We start from the raw sequence: 18,743 nt of genomic DNA on the forward strand, positions 1-18,743 counted from the left end.
TTCAGCTGTCCTAGTAGGATTTTCCTGACATTTACTCAGTTGCCTGCTACAGCAAAAGCCATGGTTCGCACAGAGCTAACAAAACATCAAAGGGATCTCATTGTTGAAAGGTATCCGTCAGGAGAAGGGCACAAAAAAATTTCCACAGCATTGGATATACCATGGAACACAGTGAAAAGAGTCATCAAAAAGAAGAGAAAATATGGGACAACAGTGATGTTGCAAAGAATTTGATGTCCCTCCAAAATTGATGAAAAGACAAGACAAAAACTGGTCAGGGAGGCTGTCAAGAGACCTACAGGAACACTGAAGGAGCTGCAGGAATTTCTGGCAAGTACTGGTTGTGTACTACATGTGAACACAATCTCCCGTATTCTCCATATGTCGAGACTATGGGGTAGGGAAGGCTTTTTTTACACAGAAAAACATCCAGGCCCAGCTAAAATTTGAAAAACAATGCATCAAGTCTCCCAAAAGCATGTGGGAAAATGTGTTATGGTCTGATGAGACCAAGGTTGAACTTTCTGACCACAATTCCAAAAGATATGTTTGGCGCAAAAACAACACTTTGCATCACCTAAAGAACACCATCCCCACAGTGAAGCATCATGGTGGCAGTATCATGCTTTGGGTTGCTTTTCATCAGCTGGAACTGGGGCTTTAGTCAAGGTTGAGGGAATTATGAACAGTTCCAAATACCAGTCACTTTTGGCCCAAAACCTTCAGGCATCTGCTAGAAAGCTGAAGATGAAGAGGAATTTCACCTTTCAACATGACAATGACCCCAAGTATACATCCAAATTAACAAAAGAAAGGCTTTACCAGAAGAAAATTTAAGTTTTGGAATGGCCCAGTCAGAGCCCAGATCTAAATCCAATAGAAAATCTGTGGGGTGACCAGAAGAGGGCTGTGCTCAAGAGATGCCATTGCAATCTGACAGATTTGGAGTGCTTTTGCAAGGAAGAGTGGACAAATGTTGCCAAGTCAAGATGTGCCATGCTGATAGACTCCCACCCAAGAAGACTGAATGTTGTAATTAAATAAAAAGGTGCATCAACAAAGTATTAGTTTAAGGGTGTGCATACTTACACAACTAGCATATTGTATGTTTTTTATTTTTTATATTTTCCCTTAAAAGATTTGTTTGTTTTTCAATTGAATTGTACAGGTTATAGGTCACATTAAAGGTGGGAAAGTTTTGAAATGATTTATTGTGGTCTCATTTTTTATATCACAAAAACCTGGCATTTTAACAGGGGTGGGTAAACTTTTTATATCCACTGTAGGTCTATAAGGGGGTCTAACAGTCTAAGAAATCTTATACCTGAAAAGAAAAATCAGACAGTCCAGCTAACACCAGGGCCAAAGACAAATATACTCCTGAAAATAAATAAGATTAAGAGAGGATATAGATTTGTCATGCATTACCCACCCCTACCCTAGATCAACCACCTTCTTCCAAGCTAAGAAGTGTGACACATTGTCTGCATTTTAAAAAGGAGTTGGATAACTGGATAGGTGTTCACAAATTCACTCCTGGTGTGATGGGCCTGGCTCACTCTGAAACAGGAGACAAAGCCTATGGGTAAGTACTGGCAAGGCAGAAATGGCATTGAGGCTCAGTTGCCTTGTAACTCCTATGTACCTATTAGAAACTGCACACACATTTCTGCTTTGCACATGGGCATGTTCCTCTATTATGTTACATTGCTGTAGTCATTGCAGGCTTGTTTGCTTGAACATATGTGTGGGGCTATACTGTTGCAGTGTAATTTGCATTTCCCTACAGCCATACATGTTATATGATGGTTCATCTTTTTGGTGTCCTTCAACAGGCACTGTATGTACAGAAAGCTGCTAGTTGCTGCAGGAAGAAGCAGACTACAGGCACAGTCGGATTGGTGGCATCCATGGTTCTTTTCTTGCTGTATATCTGTCATACACCCCCTTCTCTCTCATTTTTTGCAGGTCTCCATGGTTGACCAGAGCTGCAAGCACATCAGCCACAGTGTGCTGCCACTCTGGCTGAGACAGTGTCAGAGACTACTGAATGAAGTGGAAATGCCTTGTCTGTCAAAGATTCTGGCTCATCTCAGCCAGGTAGTCTGCCCAGTTATTGGACTTGGCTACATCACAACAGCTCAGCATAGTGAAGGCTAAGGTTGAACTGATGACAACCTGTTGGGTCCCCATTCAGAATCCTTCCTGCAAAAAGTAGCAGATATTCTGGACTAATTGGCTAATGGTTTCAGGCCACGTCTGGTGGGTGTGGCCATTGCCAGTGGACATCTGGACCCAGGACCATCACCTCTGAATGACTCCCAGTGCTATTGCACTGGTATGGTTGATGGCTGCAAGACTGCCTATATCCTACCCAGTAACCAGACTTTCATCTACCCTTTATGTGTCTATGCATCTCCCATATCTGCACACTCCCATGGATGCTCTCCCCTTTCATTCCCTCCTCTAGTTCCATTTCTCTGTCTCTTTGTGTATAAAGTGAGTCATTTTTGCACAAAAAAAGAAAATAAAAATGCCCTACATTCTTCACTGGCTGCTTTACCTTACAGAGTTCCTGTTGTGTCTGCAATAGGCAGTATAGATATCTCTCTTTGGGGGGGGAGGGAAGTAGAACTGAACCTCAGCCATGTTGGCATGGCAATATGATGATACTAGTATCTTCACATCATTTTACATCTCTTTGAACATATCTGGAGTTTCCTCCCAGGTGTTCCTCTCCTTGATTACTCCTTTTCTTGTTTATCTGTATTTCATTTTCCACCCCTTTTAATCTGACAACAGTTAACAGGAAATCCTTTTATTTACCCCAGCTGAATGCCAAAGGATTAGCATCATAGCCTAAAGATATATTCATTCCCTTATACCCAGAACTGTTCAGGCCAATTAGTGAATACAACTTTTCCTTTGGAATGTATCTTACTAAACATACCAAACAATCTGAAAGATGGCAAAGGTTGACAACCAAGAAGATCACAGGCCTAGAGACCTGAGCTACCAAGACATACTGGAAGCTCTATCTTTTTATTCAGTGTCTTACAGACTTTTGAGGGAAGCCCTCTGTCTTGCTTACTACTAAATTGCCCTGGACCTCCTGTTTCCCCACACGCCCAATATCTTCACCAATACTCGAACCAGTGACCTACACCTTCATTAACACAGACAAATGAAACATAGAGCAGGGAGAGCTTTGTGCGTCTCACATCTTTAAAATAAACTTTTTTCTGCATGTTAAACAGTATGTATCTTTCTTTAAGCATACTGACTGGATGGGTACCTAACAAATCTATCCAGGATTGACCGGTATGTTGTATAGAAAGGAGCTGCAGCCTGGGAGGGTACTGCAAAGGCAAGAATGGGCATGAGCCTCATTGGCCTTGGAATATCTGTGACAACCAATGAGGCGTTTAGCTTGCTGAAACCCCTTTCACTCAACATAGACCATGCTTCAGACCGTTCTTACAAATTTAGCACAATACTCTGTTGGCGTATACATTAGCCTTTCTTCATTGTCTTTTGGTTACATCACTCGGCTTCATTTATAAAGTTTATTCCTCATCACTCCTATATTCTTCATGTTCTATTTGTCTACTCAGGCTATTCAGCAATAACATCCTGTCTATATAGCTTCATCTTTGTACTACACTAAGGCTCTGTACTATGAATCTGACTCTCAGTGTTGATAAAACATTCAATTTGAGTCCCTTTTGGAACATCTACATCTAATGGGCCTGTTCCTGCATTTTCTCATGTCATACATAAGAACAAGTTGTTCTGAGTAGCACACCTATCAAGTAACAAAAAGCAAAATAAGAAATTAATTTTAGTAAAGTGTCTTAGTGGAAAGCAAATTAAGATATCACCTAGCAGGCACATTCAGCTTGGAAAATCTGTTTAAAAGATCCCACACGACAGTATGTACAAAGCTTAGGTTACAAAACCAACTGAAAGAGTCAGGCTTGTAACTGCAGAGCTAAATAAAGTGTGGATGTAGGACAGAAAACAGAGACCAAACTGAAGTGTAAAGGCAAACCTATGATTTTAATAGCAGAGATGCTTTCTTCCTATTTATGCTAAAGTAATATTAATTAAATGTTTGAAGGTTGAACGTTTCACAGATGCCGAGTTTACCTACTTCTAATTGGTGCAGGTGACGTACCACTTAATCCCAATAGGACAGAGAAGCAGAACATCAACTATCTTACATTCTCACATGATTTTTTTTTTAAATTAAGTAAACAAAAGTTTATAAATATTTTGTTCCAAAAAGATCAGCTGGGGAATAAACAACACTGCTAGCAAACACTAATATTTCAGTTTTCCCGTAAGCAAAAATATTATAAACATTCCTCCTGGGTCTAGTACTGCACAGAGAGTGCAAGCTACAGCAAAATTATTTTTTATTGTCTTCAGCTTTGTTTAGATATAAAGATGCTATAAAATAAATGCACATACCACTGTTTCTTTAAAGTCACGTCTATCGTCAATGTCATCCACTTTGTAGGAACCCGACTGGCTGAGATAATTGTAATATTCAAGATTAGTAATTCCTAGGCTGTTTCTCTGATCTGAAGAGGCACCTTCAATTAGCTACAAAAGAAAGGGAAACATTAAATTTATTAGGATCAAAAACGAGCTGTTAACATTTCAAGTTCAGCGCTGAGAATTAAGGCTAACACCAGCTAAGAACTTTACCCCGTAAGTCCTGGGTTTGAGTTCCTCAGTGTCCATTTGCTTACTATATCTCACTAAGCAAATAACTGACCCACAGTGTCCTGGTGGACATTAGAAACTCCTTCCAAGCTCATCTCATTGCTCATTCTACTGGACACTGAAACACCAAACTGGGAAGGCCCTGTCCTCAGACTCTCAAAGCTTGAGTTAGCCTCTAATTCATATCATCCCACTCACTCAGTCAACACTGCAAAGTTTTGGGCATTAATCTCTTTTTCCACCTCACCTTTAAAATCTGGAACACCCAGGACTAGACTACCAATCACTAGAGAGCCTAAGAACGGCTTTTCAAGCATCATCTTGGGAACAGTGCTCCTGTTTTGCTCCTGCTGAGAAAAGCAGCAGTGGGACATTATTTCCTAGTCTTCCTTGAGATTACCAGTCACTGGAACGCTTGAAAACCTGCTTCATAGGAGCCAACTTGCAATTAGTGCTATTGGTTTGTTTCTGGTGAGAGAAGGAGCATGGGAGCATTGACTCCTGCTGGTCTGGGATTAGTCAGTGTGCATTGGGCTTCACTGAGTGCTCTGACTGCAGGTTTGGTGAGAGCTCTATAGATCCTTTGGGTAGCTTGGTTGTCTGTTGCACCAGCTGCTATCGGTTTTATCCAGGGTATCTACCAAGAGAAGGCTAGAGCAAGAGTACTGAATCCATCAGCATCTGGGTTAATACTACTTCTCATGAAGCATCTTAGGATTAATGCCACTCTTTTGCTTCAGGTAAGGGAAGGAGATAGGGATAACTGATTCCTAGCTGCATTCAGCTGTGTTAAAACCAGCAGTATCTCCGTTACCAGACAGACAGCACCTCTATTAATCAACCCAAAATCTCACAGGCGCCCACACTGCTAAACAACTGCAAACATGGATTTGCATATTACAACCATCTCTATTGCCAATCTGGTTGAAATAGGCATCCTGAGACAATGCAGCTATTGTCTTCTGTTTACTGATAAACATTTACAGCTTAAACAAATGAACAGTGTGTGTGAGAGATGCAGTTATTTAATGATGTCAAAGGCAAAACATACATGAAAAAACAATGAATAAGCAGGTTGTCGGTACCACTCAAAACACACTAAACCTATCACATAAACCTACATATGCAGAGGTTATTAAAACTAAACTACGTAAACCACAAAGGACTCATAAAGGTATTGAAATAAATAAGTACCTGCAGCAACCTCACAAACACACAACACAGGCAGCACCCACCTTGAAACATACATCTAAGAGTCACAGTGTTACACTTCAAAAGCCCATAAGGCAAACCTCCACACAATTCAATATCCTAGTCACAGGTGAGTCCATTGCGATATGCACTGATGTCCTACTCGCCAGGCTGTATAAGCAGTCAGTTGCCTGTCAGGTGCTAGGATTTGCCAGATCACACAGGCACTGAAGTCCTTGCAATGCAAGTACACACAACTCAGTCAAAGTACACATGGATGTCAATCACTTGAGTTGTACCTCCCTGCACTATGAGAGGGACCTAATGGAGCTCTCGGAATGTGTGTCCTGGGCAGGGATAACCTAGTCTTGCGCAACATTTTACCATCACCAAGAACGATGCCACAATACAAACAAAAAGATTATTGACTTCCAACTGCAAGTTTAGTTTATGATGTCATTTAAAGGGGGGTCCAATATATATATACATATATATGTATATATATATATATATATATACACACACACACACACACACACACACACATATATATATATATATATATATATTCATATATATCAGAGCTTGGGAGGAGATGGTATACTATCCGAAATGATATGCTAGGGATTGCCCACACCAATCTCCCCAAAGCTTTCATATATTGGTTAAAATCCCATCCACCCTAACAGTGGCTTACATTTAGGCAACATCAGTCCTCAAAAGCTTCCGACATAATAAAAGTATCTGGATAACATGCTGCTCAATGCTAAGAGCCTTGGTGAAACTCCACTCCCTACAAGCATTCCTTTCCCTGGAAAACACTGATACAGACACTGTCATGGAGACATGGTTCAACACCATTGAAAGCACTATCAGTGCAGGGTGTCAAACCTACCACACGCGCAGGACCACAGCACTAGATGAATACACTAAAGGAGATGGTATCTCCATTTTTGTAAATCAGAAAAACAATTGACCTCTAGTCTAGTTCAACAAGATAATGACCTGGAACTTCATGTCCAACATCCCAGTAACAAGACCCCTTATCATATTGTGGTTGACTATAGGACCCCAATATATATCACCCTCAGCCCATAACTCCTACCTAACTAGTATGGAGTCCAGATGCATTAAGGCAGAGACTATTCTCCGAGGAGACTTCAACTACCTCTCCAGTAAATGCGAGATGTAGATGTCCTTTAGCATGTATATTCAAGAGATTTCTGGACTATATCAATACAAAATCTTTGAAGCAGTCAGTCCTCACCCCAACTAGGGGAGATAGAATCCTGGATTTGGTACTCACTAATATAGTTGTGGCTCTGCTCCCCTCAAATTACAACTCCCTCCCTGGTCCACAAGTCAGTCACATTCATCTCAATACTGCAGCTGGCAGCATCCTGCATTACCTTGGAATTCAGCGATTGTGCCAAAGCTAACCTAGAGAAACTGAGTGATGATCTGTCGAAATTCAACAAGACGTCACTGCTTATGTGGAATCCTTTAGCACCAAATTCTATGCTAGTGTGAATAGCTGTGTAGATTCATCTATCCCACTCTGTAGTAAATACAATGCCAAATTCAAAAGATTCCTATGTTGGATCTTGGATATAAATATGCTATATAACAGAAGAAAAAGACTCACTGAACATAAAAATAAACGTAATGCTCAAAATGCACAAAAAGTACTCACTGAATTTAACAGAACATTCTGGATTCTGACCGAATTAACCAAAGCCAGATATGAGATACAAATAGCCACCCAAAGGGAAACCATTCCACTGGTAACCAGTCTCTTGGTGGAGGTGGTCTCATTGATCCTGACCTCTTGGGTCCTATCTGTGGACCAGCTGCCATTCCAGCGAGTTATGTAAGGATCATTGGCCAGATCAAGGTAGGCTGTATGAACCACCTTGACTTCATCCACAATCTCATTGATCCTGACCTCTTGGGTCCTATCTGTGGACCAGCTGCCAATCCAGCGAGTTATGTAAGGATCATTGGCCAGATCAAGGTAGGCTGTATGAACCACCTTGACTTCATCCACAACTCTGGCGACTGATTCAAAGAAGTCGACCAAGTTGAGCAGGCATGATCTACCCTTCACAAAAACAAACTGTGTTGGATCCAGAGATTGGAGATTCCCTATATCCTTGTTTATTAGGTCCATGATAATAAGTTCCATAGCTTTGCATATCAGACTTGCCAAGCTAATGGGGTGATAGTCCCCATGGTCTGTAGTCACTCCTTTGTGGAGAGGGATGACTATAGCAGAGCACCATTCAGTAGAGACAAAGCCTGAGGTGAGGCTGTGATTGAACAGGGCACACAGGTGAAGTGCCAGTTCACTTTGCAGTTCATGCAGAACATAACCAGCGATATTGTTAGGTCCCATAGAAGCTGTATTCTTGGCCTTGGACAGTGCTGTTTTAACCTGTGCAGCAGTAATACTGGATGCCTGGCAATCTACTGGTATTGTGATTGGTCCCTTGGTGAGGGGGAGAAGTGGGGAAAAGTTGGCACTGAATCTGTCAGCCAGTATACTGGCAATATCTGTTGGCTTGGCATAGGAGGTACCATTGTGTAGTAGCTCAGAGCAAATCTGGGTATTGCTGTGGAGGTTCTTTACATAAATATAGAAGGCCTTATGGTGGTCTTTACTATCTGCTGTAATTATGTTTTCATAGCTAACTTTAGAGGATTTGATGAGGGATCTCAACTTTTTGTGGAGGCTGATAAGGAAGTTTTTCTAGTCTTGGGACTTCACCTTATTCCGCATCAGTTTCCTCCTTCTATTGTAGAGTTTGTTTATGGCAGGGGGACCAACAGATTGGCTTCCTTTTTTTGGAAGAGAGCATCTTGGTTCTATTGGGTAAGGCGAGATCCATGCATTTGTGTACGTGTTCGTACAGTGCATTGGTGTATGATTCAGCAGTCATGCAAATATTCTCCATTTGCATGGGTGCCGTGAAGTTAGTCACCTCTGTTCTTAGGAGCCCAAAGTTAGCTTTGGAGACATTTTTCATGGTAGTTACCTTTGCAGGGGTGGGGTGAGGAGTGGGATGTGGATTTCCAAGGTGATTAGTTTGTGGCCAGATCTAACCAGGGAGGAGTTAACTATTGGTGTAGAGCAATGGTCACCCATGTTAGTAATGACCAGGTCAAGGATGTTGCTACCTCTAGTGGGTGTAAGAACGAGCTGGTCCAGGGAACTGGAATTAATGAATTCCAGGAAACGTTGGACAAGGGTATTGGTACAGAAGTAGTTTTCCCAGTTAATGAGGGGGGGGGTAGTTGAAGTTGCCCAGTATGAGTGCATTAGGTTGGACTCTACTATTCTCCAGGGTGCTTAGGAAAGTGGAGTGAGTCTCTTGGGACATGGTTTGGGACCTGTAACAGGCTACGACTGGAATTGCTACCTTATGCAATGTTAGCTGCACCTGAAGTATCTCTGATGCATTATGTTTGGCTACTGGTCTGGAGGTGTGCACATCCTTTATGAATATGGAAACACCACCACCTTTGGAGCTTTGGCCCAAGTTCTGGGGCTGAAAGGTGTGGAATGAGTTATAGCCTGGTAGTGCAAGGGTACTTTCTGCTGCTGTTACAGCACAAATGTCGATGTTCTCCATTTTAAGGAGTGCTTCAAGTGAGTGCATTTTGAGATTTAGACTTCTAGCATTGAGCAGCATAACCCTCAGATTGCATTTGTTTGTAGCTGTTATGGCGGTAATTTGGTCTTTGGAACACCACCTAAAAAAGGCACTGTAGGGGTGGCAAGAGCCTTGGCCAGTATCTGGAAGCCCAGGGGTGACAGATGCAGGCCAACTCTGGCAAAGTATTGAGGTTGTTCAATCATGTCATCCCAGGCAGACAGATACTGGATCCCTTTAGATTGACACCAGAAACCAATTGTTGAAATAAACAATTTTCTGCTTGTACTGTGGTATCATTCTGGGTGATGGTAGAATGCTGCTCATGGCTAGGGTTGTACCTGCCTGGGCTACATAATCTGAAAGCTCCTCCATGTCTCTTTTCATGTAGTTTAGGGAGGTATGTTTCAGGTCATTCACACCCACATGTACAATGACGGAGTCATATTTGTACCTGTTGTTGAAGGACCTGACTGCATGGGTTATATGGTGGATAATGGCACCTGACAGGCAGATGACTATTACTTTCTCCTTATTTAACCTATTGAGTGGGACATCAGTGTGCCTCACTATCGAGTCACCTACGACTAGTGTGCTGAACATGCTGTTTTGCCTTGGGGGCTTTGGTTGAGTGGCACACTGTTTAGGAGAGTTATGTGTATCATGATTAGTGTTGTATTCGGGTGGTCGAGTGCATTTCTGCCTTGGAGTTCTCTGCAATTTGTGTAGATTTTTATTGACAGCCTCCATGAAGTTGGGTGTGTGGTTTGTGTTTTTATGTGAAGGCAGTGCTGATGTGTGTTCTAGAGGGCTATGTGTTCCATGTGGTGTGGTGCAAGTGTTGACCTTCTCCTCTTGACCAGCTATTCCAATCTTGGCTGGAGAGTGTGCAGCTTCCAATTTGAATATACAAGTGCATCTCTCACAAGTCTGAGTGCTGGGACGTAAGAGGAGAGGGTTGTTGGTGTACATGAGGCAGTTGCTACATTGTTTCAGGATGCCCATGTTCACAAGTTTAACAGGAGAAAGCACAGGCAACTGACCTTTAGACATGCCTGTAGGGGTGGGCATTAATAATAAGTACTGGAGGGTTGGGCATTAATAATAAGTACTGGAGCTGTTTCCTTGTAGAACATTTAGTGCTGGCCGTACTTTTGTGTGCTACAATTATTGCTACAAGAATTCTGGTATCTTAAAGTGCTAGACTAAATAAGCTAGTAAAAGTGCAGGAGAGGAGAGAACAAGCAGATCTAAGGGAAAAACTGAAGAGCAGACTTAAGCACCTCTCAGAATCTTACAGTCTTGGATATAGACTAGACTAGTTACAGGAAAGGCAGGACACAAGTGCAACATGGGCTTTAAAACCAAAAAGTTGAAAGAGATGGAAAAATTCCCATACAGCCAATAAACTACAAATTCTGTGCCAGAAACCACTCCTCTTGTGGTAGATAGGCTACCTAGTGCTTACCACTCCCACTGATAAGCTAGACGGCTTCCCTCCAACACAGAGAGGCTTGGGGGCTCAGAAGCTTACAGTCATGGATACAGCAGATCTGTACCTGGACTAGACTAGTTATATGAAAGGTGGGAAACAAGCGCAAATGCAGGCTTTTAAGCCAGAAAGTTGAAGGAGATGGAAAAAAAGTGCAAAAACAGCCAATAAACTACAATTTCTGGGCCAGAAATCACTCCTCTTGTGGTAGATAGGCTACTAGTGCTTGCCACTCCCACTGATAAGCTAGAAGGCTTCCCTCAACACAGAAAGGCTTGGGGGGCTCAGAAGCTTACATACAAGTCCTGGATACAGCAAGTCTGTAGCTGGACTAGACCAGTTACAGGAAAGGCAGGAAAAGTGCAAATGTGGGCTTTTAGACCAGAAAAGTTGAAGGAGATGGAAAAAAATATAAAAACACCACAAAACAGTCCTCCTCAGAGCAGTACAAATATATCAAGAAACAGATGAGACTCGCCACAGCAAATATAAAACCGTTTATTCACTGCAGTACAAAGTAAGCGCTTTCACGTTTTACCAACGCTTCTTCAGACTTCAAACAATTACACTGAAACACAATTCATTCAAATAGTGATGCATATAAAAATCAACCAATCACAACCATCTCAATAATATCACATAAAATTTAAAAAATACATTCATAAAACCCTACATCCATCACAAATTATGTACAAATATATTTAACATAAAGGTACTTAATAAGACCATATCTATATAAAACACCTTTGTATGAACATAAAACTAATGTTTAAAGGGGCGTGTTCCTAGAAAAGGTTTCAGTTACCTTTTCATTTAGCCCACGTCCCCTATATCCCTGAAGTCTGATTCTTCAGTATGATTTTTAGCATTGCCCAATCTGTTTGTTTTTTTAATCAGTTCCAACACACTGAACTTGAATTTATGTGATGTAGCTACACTCAATACATGTCTAGCCAAAGCATTGTGATCATCCTCTCTGTTGATGGCATATACCTGCTCTCTCACACGTTCCCTGAGACTTCTGTTGGTTTTTCCTACATAGAAACACAAGCATACTTGGCAAACAGCCAAGTATACTAGGTCTAAATACACTCCATGCATATGGATGAACAAAACAGTTACTACCAGACATGTAAGCACACTGATTGCACCCTCTACAAGGGAAGGTGCCTTGTCTATTTGATAAAGTTAAACCCTTCTTATCACTTTTGTAACACAGCAGCCTTTTCAATGATTTTGAATTCCTATAGGCAAAACTTGGTTTACTTCCTACTATCCCAACAATTCTATCATCAGTAGTAAGGATGCCCCAATTTTTAATGATAACATCCTTAATCTTTAAGTTCTTATTAGAATAGGGAATCGTTATCCTATTCACATTAACTTGTTGCTCCCCAGTATTCACATATGCATTGTGACCTTGATACTTATGTAAATAGGGCTTACCCTTCCCTTTCCTCACAGATTTGTTTACTTGGTATACACCTTCTATTTCCTTTTTACTATATCCCCTTGCTAGAAAATCATCTGCTAACATCTCTTGTTTCAGATTGTAACTTTCATCTTCAGTAGTGAGACGTGACATTCTAAGGGTCTGACTTCTCACTATATTTCGATAAATATGTTGGGGGTGCATGCTACTATGATGTAAGATGCTGTTCCTCCAGCAAGGCTTTCTATATATCTCAGAATGCATCACATCGCCTTTCTTTAATATCTGAACATCTAGAAATTCTATCATAGCATCTGAGCTTTTATATTCATAACTCAAAAAATCAGTCGTACCATTTATATGATCAATAAAGCCAGTGAGCTCACGTATAGTACCTTCCCATGTAAAAACACATCCTCTACAAAACGTTTGTAGAATTTAATGTGTTTGCTATAGGAGGTATTAGCCATAACATAAGTGTTCTCCCAATACGCTACTGGAAGTTTTGACTCTGCTCTTCAGTTATAGTAACTGAACTGAAAGTTAGTCAGTGTTTGCTGAATTTTGTTATTTGCTAGTAATTACAGGTGTGGGGTAGCCACATTCTTTGATTTCCTGTCCTTGCCTATTTAAGTGGTACAGTGTGAAATATTTTCTGCTTAAAAACCTCAGCTTTGGCCGGCTAAGAACTTGCTGTATTCAACTGGACGTATAAGAGAATTTAAGTACCTTTATCTGCACTTTTTTAAAAAAAAATACAGTATTTAAATTGATTTTAACTGTGTTGCAGGAATATTAACTGAACTGGAAGTTAGTGTTTGCTGAATTTTATTATTTGCTAGTAATTACAGGTGTGGGGGTAGCCACATTCTTTGATTTCCTGTCCTTGCCTATTTAAGTGGTACAGTGTGAAATATTTTCTGCTTAAAAACCTCAGCTTTGGCCGGCTAAGAACTTGCTATATTCAACTGGACGTATAAGAGAATTTAAGTACCTTTATCTGCACTTTTTTAAAAAAAAAAATACAGTATTTAAATTGATTTTAACTGTGTTGCAGGAATATTAACTGAACTGGAAGTTTTGACTCTGCTCTTCAGTTAGTCCCACCCACCCACTTTCCTTGTTTTTGTTTTGGTGTTAATCTTAGTGGCCTTGAAACTTACTCTTGTAAATTTGTGTTTGGATACTCCTTCTGGGCCCATCTCATTTGCTCACTCAACTGAGTGCAGTGAGATCATATTCTGATTTCAGGCACTCCTACTGTGTACAAAGAGCATCTGGGAAAAAAAAAATTAAGCTTGTTTCCTGCCTTTCCTGTTAAGTGGTATAGACAATTTGTAGGCTTCTGAGCCCCCAAGCCCTTCTGTGTTGGAGGGAAGCCTTCTAACTTGGTTTTTTTTTTCTTATAACTAGCTAGTTTTCTAGTTTCAGCACTCAAATCTGTTTCTTTGATCTCAGCACTTGTTCAGAAAAAAAAAAAAATTCATCTGCTTTTACTGTGCTTGTGTTTCTACCTACTTTATTTTACTTTTGCATCATCTTAAAAGTACTCAATTGTATTTATTACTGCTTGGTGTAACTCATTCTAAGCCTTTTGGTTAAAACACTTGGGCTTCGGACCAGTTGTTTTGCACTGAGAGGGTTTGTGGTCTGCACTGTAGTGGCAAAACAGGTAGCTTACATCCTTCTAGGTTGGGAAATGCTGATTGAGGGCTCAGTGTCTGTTATTCTAAAAGTGTATTAATTCTGGTTTAAGCACTTGGGCTTTCAGGCCAGTTATTTTACATTAAGAGGGTTCGTGGTCTGCACTCTTGTGGGAGGAGAGGCTGGACTCTGCCCTTCTGAGCTGGGAATTTATGGTTTAAGGCTTATAGTGCATGCATATCTGAACTGCTTCTTACTGAAGTTGGTGCGCCTTGTTTGCTGTGGCATAGACTGGATTCGGGCCTGCTGGATCTAGCTTTGTTTGTGTAACTTGAGCACTAATCCAGGCATTCTCTAAAGTATTCAATTGTATTTATTACTGCTTGGTAGTAATTTGAATAAAGTGTAGCTATCATTCTAAGTCTTTTGGATTAAGCACTTGGGCTTCAGACCAGTTGTTTCACATTAGGAAGGTTTGTGGCATGCACTGTGGTGGCAGGACAGGTAGCTTTCATCCTTCTAAGTTGGGAACTGCTGATTGAGAGTCCAGTGTCTGTTATTCTTAAAGTGTATTAGTTCTGGTTTAAGCACTTGGGCTTCAGGCCAGTTATTTTACATTAAGAAGGTTTGTGGTCTGCACTCTTGTGGGAGAAGAGGCTGGACTCTGCCCTTCTGAGCTGGGAATTTCTGGTTAAAGGTTTATAATGCCTGAATATTTGAACTGTATCTTACTGAAATTGGTACAACTTGTTTGCTGTAGCATAGACTAGATCCAGGCCTGCTGAATCTAGCTTTGTTTATATGCTTGTTGTTTGTTTGCTTGTTATTTCCCTGGAAGCTAATTCCACCTAAAATGCTGCTTCTCAGCGCTTCTGTGGATCACTAGTGATATCCGCATTGCTTACTGTACTTATTTCCTTGTTTCACTTGAAAAAGTTGCTATTTGTCATTTTTGCATTTATGTTACCTGTAACACATTGCACTTAAGTTACCTGGCACTTGCTCACTAAAGCAATTATATAAGTCAGCACTAAAAATTAAAAGCACTACACCCTCACTCTCCACTGGCCCTTGTTTTCAATTATTAAGGAATTCCCAATATTATTCTAGCATGTCCAAAGGTCAGTTGTCAATCTCCTCTCTGGTCCAGCTGGTGAATCTGGGAATCTTGAGGCAATGTTACAACTGCCTCATGTACACAGACAACCCTCTCCTCCTCCCAACAAATTCCAACACATGTGAGAGATGCAACCATATAGCCAAACTGGAGGCTAAGCTCTCTCAACTCAGTACTGGCATAACCAGTCAGGAGGAGAAGGAAACCACACTCACTACAATTCCAGTCTCACATAGACCTACCACGACAGCAAACCAAACACATAACCACACAAAAACATACTCGAAGGCTCTAAATAAAGATCTGCCTAAGCAGCAGAGACCTCCAAATCAGACACCCAAGCAACCGCTACCCCAAAACAAAACACGTGCAACACATATCTCACAAAGCCAGTGTGCCGAATAGTCACAGCCCTTAAGACTAAACAACACACCTGATACACTTGTAATAGGTGACTCTATCGTCAGGCACACTGACGTCCGGCTCACCAGGCTGATCAAGGAGAGGGTCACGGTGAGCAGCCTGTCGGGCGCTAGGATCCGCCACATAACACAAGCACTCAGATCACTCCAAGGCAAGTACAAATATGACTCAGTCATTGTCCATGCTGGTGAGAATGACCTGACACGTAGCTCCCTGGACTACAAGAAAAGAGACATAAAGGAGCTCTCTGAGCATGCAGCCCAGGCCGGTATGACCCTGACCTTGAGTAGCATCTTACCCTCACCAAGAATGATGCCACAATATGAAGACAAGATGATCAATTTCAACAATTGGCTTAAGTACTGGTGTCATTCAAAGGGGATCCAATGCCTGTCAGCTTGGGATGATATGCTCGACAAGCCACGATGCTTCGCTAGGGACAGCTTGCACCTGTCACCCTTGGGCTTTCGGATATTGGGAAAGGCTTTTGCTACCCCTATAGTGCCTTTTTTAGGCAAGGATCAAAAGACAAACCCACCTCCATAGGTATCACAAGGGATAAGAAACTAAGAGTAATGCTACTCAATGCCAGAAGTCTAAACCTCAAGATGCAAGCCCTCGAAACTCTCCTTAGCATGGAGAACATTGATATCTGTGCAGTAACAGAAACCTGGTTCAGGGCTACCGAGAGCACCCCAGCACTACCAGGTTATACCTCATACCATGCTTTTCGGCTCCAAAACTTGGAACGAACCACAAAAGGAGGGGGAGTATCGATATTCATCAAAGATACCCACACCTCCAGGTTGGTGGCAAAGCACGAAGCATCAGAGACTATCCATGTTCAACTAACAGTGGGTAAAACTGCCTTCCAGTTTATAGCCTGCTACAGGCCACCCTCCCAAACCCAGGAACCCCACTCGGCTTTCCTGAGAACACTGGAAAATATGAAGGTCTCTCCAAACACCATTATATTAGGTGACTTCAACTACCCAAACATAGACTGGGAGCATTACTCTAGCTCCAACACCCTAGCCCAAAGGTTCCTAGAATTTATAAACTCAAATGCTATGGAACAACTTGTTACCACTCCCACAAGAGGGGAAAACATACTAGACCTGATCATCACCAACATGGGGACTCTATGCTCCAGACCAGAAGTGTATCCCTCACTGGTAAGATCAGACAATAAACTAATCTCACTGGATATTCACATCCTGCCCAGAAAACCACAGTGAAAAACTTCTCTAAAGCAAATTTCACACTCCTCAAAACCGAGGTGGAATCCTTCAAAGCCCCCGGGCCTGTGGAAAATACAGCCCAGACCGCAGAATCCTTTATAAATGCATTCTATGAACACCTTCAGGAATGCATGGATCATGCGATCCCGAATAAATCCAAGACCCAATCCTCCAAAGGCAGACGTCCTGTATGGTGGACCCCAGCCATAAACAAACTATACAATAGAAGGAGGAAGCTACTAAATGATAGAGCAAAATCCCAAAAAGGAAGGCATCACTGATCAGTATTAGCAAAAAACTACGGGCACTCATAAAATTGTCTAAGGCCAGCTTCGAGAGAAAAATTGCACAGGACACTAAGGATAATCACAAGGCTTTCTTTAGCTATGTTAGGAACCTGGGTGGTAATTCCCAGATATGCTCAGAATTAGTCCAAAATGACAAAAAATACACTGAACCCACAGACATTGCCAACATCCTAGCTGACAGGTTCAGTGCAAACCTCTCCCCCCCCCACCAAAAGGGCAAATATCTATCCCAGCCGAGTGCTGCCCCCCTGGCATCTCCGATGCTCAGGTAAGAGCCGCCCTCTCCAAAGCAAAAAACACAGCATCAATGGGACCAGACGGTGTCCTGGGCTGCATCCTACATGAACTCCAAGAAGAGCTAAACCCAAACATAAAACTACTGTTCAATCTCAGCCTTACTACAGGATATGTGCCCAAAGAGTGGTGTACAGCAACAGTGGTCCCTCTCCATAAAGGTGGTGCCTCAACGGATCCTGGAAACTATCACCCCATAAGCCTGACTAGCTTAGTCTGCAAAGCTATGGAAAGGATCACCATGGACCTCATAAATAAAGATATTGGGGACCTACAGACACTGGATCCTAACCAGTTCGGCTTTGTTAAGGGCAGATCCTGCCTTTTAAACCTGGCTGATTTCTTTGAAACAGTCACCAAGGCGATTGACAAGGGGAAGGTGGTCCACACAGCCTACCTGGACCTCGCTAAAGCCTTCGATAGAATACCCCACTCGGGCATTATAGATAAGCTCACCAGCTTAAATATAAACCCCTATGTCACTAAATGGATTGCAAATTGGCTCAAGGACAGAACCCACATGGTTAGAATTGCTGGAGCCATGTCAGACTCCAAACCAGTTACAAGTGGTGTCCCACAAGGCTCAGTCCTGGGACCTCTCTTGTTCGGTGTATATTTCTCGGAGGTACAGGCCAACACGGAAGGACTGTGGCTGACCAAGTTCACAGATGACTGCAAACTGGGTGACATAATCGACTCTCCAGCCGACACAAGCATCCTCCAAAAGGGCCTCATAGAAACAGACAACTGATGCCAGAGCCATGGCCTCAAGCTAAATGCCAAAAAGTGTATAGTCATCCCCTTTGGCAAAAACAAAGTGCCCACAAATTACAACATAGGTGGTAATCCATTAAGTACAGAAGAAGTAATTAGGGACCTGGGGACCCAAGTTGATAGCAATCTCTCATTTGACAACCACGTGGCCAAAGTGGTTAGAAAAACATTTTATATAGCCCAGCTAATCATAAAGGGATTCACATCTAGATCAGGGGAGCCTCTTTACTCATCCCTCATCAGGCCCATAATTGAGTACAATGCCCCTTTTGGGATGTACCTTACCAGACACCTGCAGCAACTGGAAAGACCCCAAAAGTACCTCACCAAGAGGATCAAAGGGCTCAAACAGATGCCATATGCTGCCCGGTTAAAGAAACTCCAGCTCTACTCAGTGGCATACCACCTGTTCAGAGGCGATCTGTGCCTGACGTATAAAGCCA

The 18,743-nt window shown here is 41.9% G+C and overlaps 1 protein-coding gene across 2 annotated transcripts in view; it reads right to left on the reverse strand.

The window, feature by feature from the left end:
- MYO1E (myosin IE) overlaps nt 1-18,743 on the reverse strand; it is a 1,655,775-nt gene that overhangs the window by 835,113 nt on the left and 801,919 nt on the right. For both annotated transcript variants that reach the window (XM_044078573.1, XM_044078572.1), the window contains exon 8: nt 4,474-4,608. In XM_044078573.1, the coding sequence (XP_043934508.1) occupies nt 4,474-4,608 (135 nt within the window). The remainder of the gene's footprint in view (nt 1-4,473; nt 4,609-18,743) is intronic.

This window comes from Protopterus annectens, chromosome 7.part1 (assembly GCF_019279795.1).
Source record: "Protopterus annectens isolate FY-2018-M chromosome 7.part1, PAN1.0, whole genome shotgun sequence".
NCBI lineage: Eukaryota > Metazoa > Chordata > Ceratodontiformes > Protopteridae > Protopterus > Protopterus annectens.